We start from the raw sequence: 1,167 nt of genomic DNA on the forward strand, positions 1-1,167 counted from the left end.
GTTTTAAACTTAATTTTTAAAATTTTTTTAGACATAAAGCAAATCAGCCGCGGTTGCCTTTACGCCCTGAGTCAAGTGATAGAGTTCTTTTTCAATGTTGGAAAGCATTCCACTGGCACCGAGTCGGAACAGTTTGTTGTTGAGCCACTCTGGGCCCAGCTGAGTTCGCACCAGCGTCAGCCAGTAGAGGGCATCGGCGCCGTCCTTCAGTCCACCTGCCGGCTTCAGACCGACCTTTCGTCCTGTGCGCAGATAGAAGTCACGAATGGCCTGCGTCATGACCAGTCCGTAGACTAGTTTCGCATTCAGTGACTCTTTTCCGGTGCTCGTTTTCACAAAGTTTGCCCCTGCGTACATGGCCACCGTGGCCGCCCTGTAGATGTTCTCCAGCGTGCCCAGCTCTCCGGTGCTGAGGATCACCTTCAGTCGGGTGCCTTTTTGGCGCATCAGCTCGGCCACCGCTCTGATCTCCTCGTACAACTGCCTCCACTGGCCGTCAATGGCCAGCGGTCGATTGATGACAATGTCAATCTCATAGGCGCCGTTGTTGACGGCGTAGTGCACCTCGCTGAGAGCCGCCTCCACGGTGCCCTGACCGGCGGGGAAACCAGCCACGGTGGTGGCAATCGGCAGGTCAGAGTGCCACTGATTGAGGTAGTGCTTAAAGTCGGCCGCTCGAGTCGGGTAGCCACAGATGACGGCAGTGGTCACCGGCTGTTCAATGCCCAGCGGCTGCAACTTCTCCAGAGTGGCTGCACTTAGGGGGTTCAGGGCTCGCCAGACTAGACGACTCACATTGCAGGCAGTGTCATCGCCGCCAAGTGTTGTCAAGTCGATGCATCGCACGGCAAGGACAAGGTCGCGAATCTAAAAAGAAAGATTGTAAGTTTTTATTTTAGGCCATGACAAAGCACAACACTTACCCTCGATTGGTCATCAATGGCCAGTGCAATTGCTTTAATTTGATTTGCTTTGGACTTGATTGCAGCCTGATTCAGGTGCACCTCAAGCTGCGAGGGGTCTGCAAAGGGGGAAACGTAAGTTGACCTTAGTTTGTTCAGAACAATGGCAACTCTTTACTCACCAAAGTCAATTGCTTTAGCTGCCATTTGGTTTTGTGTAAACTAGAAGGAAACAACTAATAACATACAAATGAAGGGAATATAA

At 51.8% G+C, this 1,167-nt stretch overlaps 1 protein-coding gene across 1 annotated transcript; it reads right to left on the bottom strand.

The window, feature by feature from the left end:
• Nucleotides 1-27: 27 nt before the first annotated feature.
• LOC108357425 (deoxyribose-phosphate aldolase-like) lies at nucleotides 28-1,109 on the bottom strand. The gene is made up of 3 exons (XM_017608502.1): nucleotides 1,085-1,109; nucleotides 924-1,021; nucleotides 28-867 (listed from the first exon to the last, which is right to left on the bottom strand). The coding sequence occupies exons 1-3, from the start codon at nucleotides 1,107-1,109 to the stop codon at nucleotides 28-30; spliced, it is 963 nt and encodes a 320-aa protein (XP_017463991.1).
• Nucleotides 1,110-1,167: the final 58 nt, after the last annotated feature.

The sequence above is a fragment of the Rhagoletis zephyria genome, unplaced genomic scaffold (assembly GCF_001687245.7).
Source record: "Rhagoletis zephyria isolate East Lansing unplaced genomic scaffold, Rhagoletis_zephyria_1.1 Rzeph_scaffold_77326, whole genome shotgun sequence".
NCBI classification, from domain to species: domain Eukaryota; kingdom Metazoa; phylum Arthropoda; class Insecta; order Diptera; family Tephritidae; genus Rhagoletis; species Rhagoletis zephyria.

Excerpts from the sequence above, each read along its gene's own strand:
- LOC108357425 (XM_017608502.1), bottom strand. The coding sequence starts at position 1,109 with ATGGCAGCTAAAGCAATTGACTTTG. Across the intron at positions 1,022-1,084 it reads AGCTAAAGCAATTGACTTTG|ACCCCTCGCAGCTTGAGGTG; the intron begins GTGAGTAAAGAG and ends CCCCCTTTGCAG. Across the intron at positions 868-923 it reads CCATTGATGACCAATCGAGG|ATTCGCGACCTTGTCCTTGC; the intron begins GTAAGTGTTGTG and ends CTTTCTTTTTAG.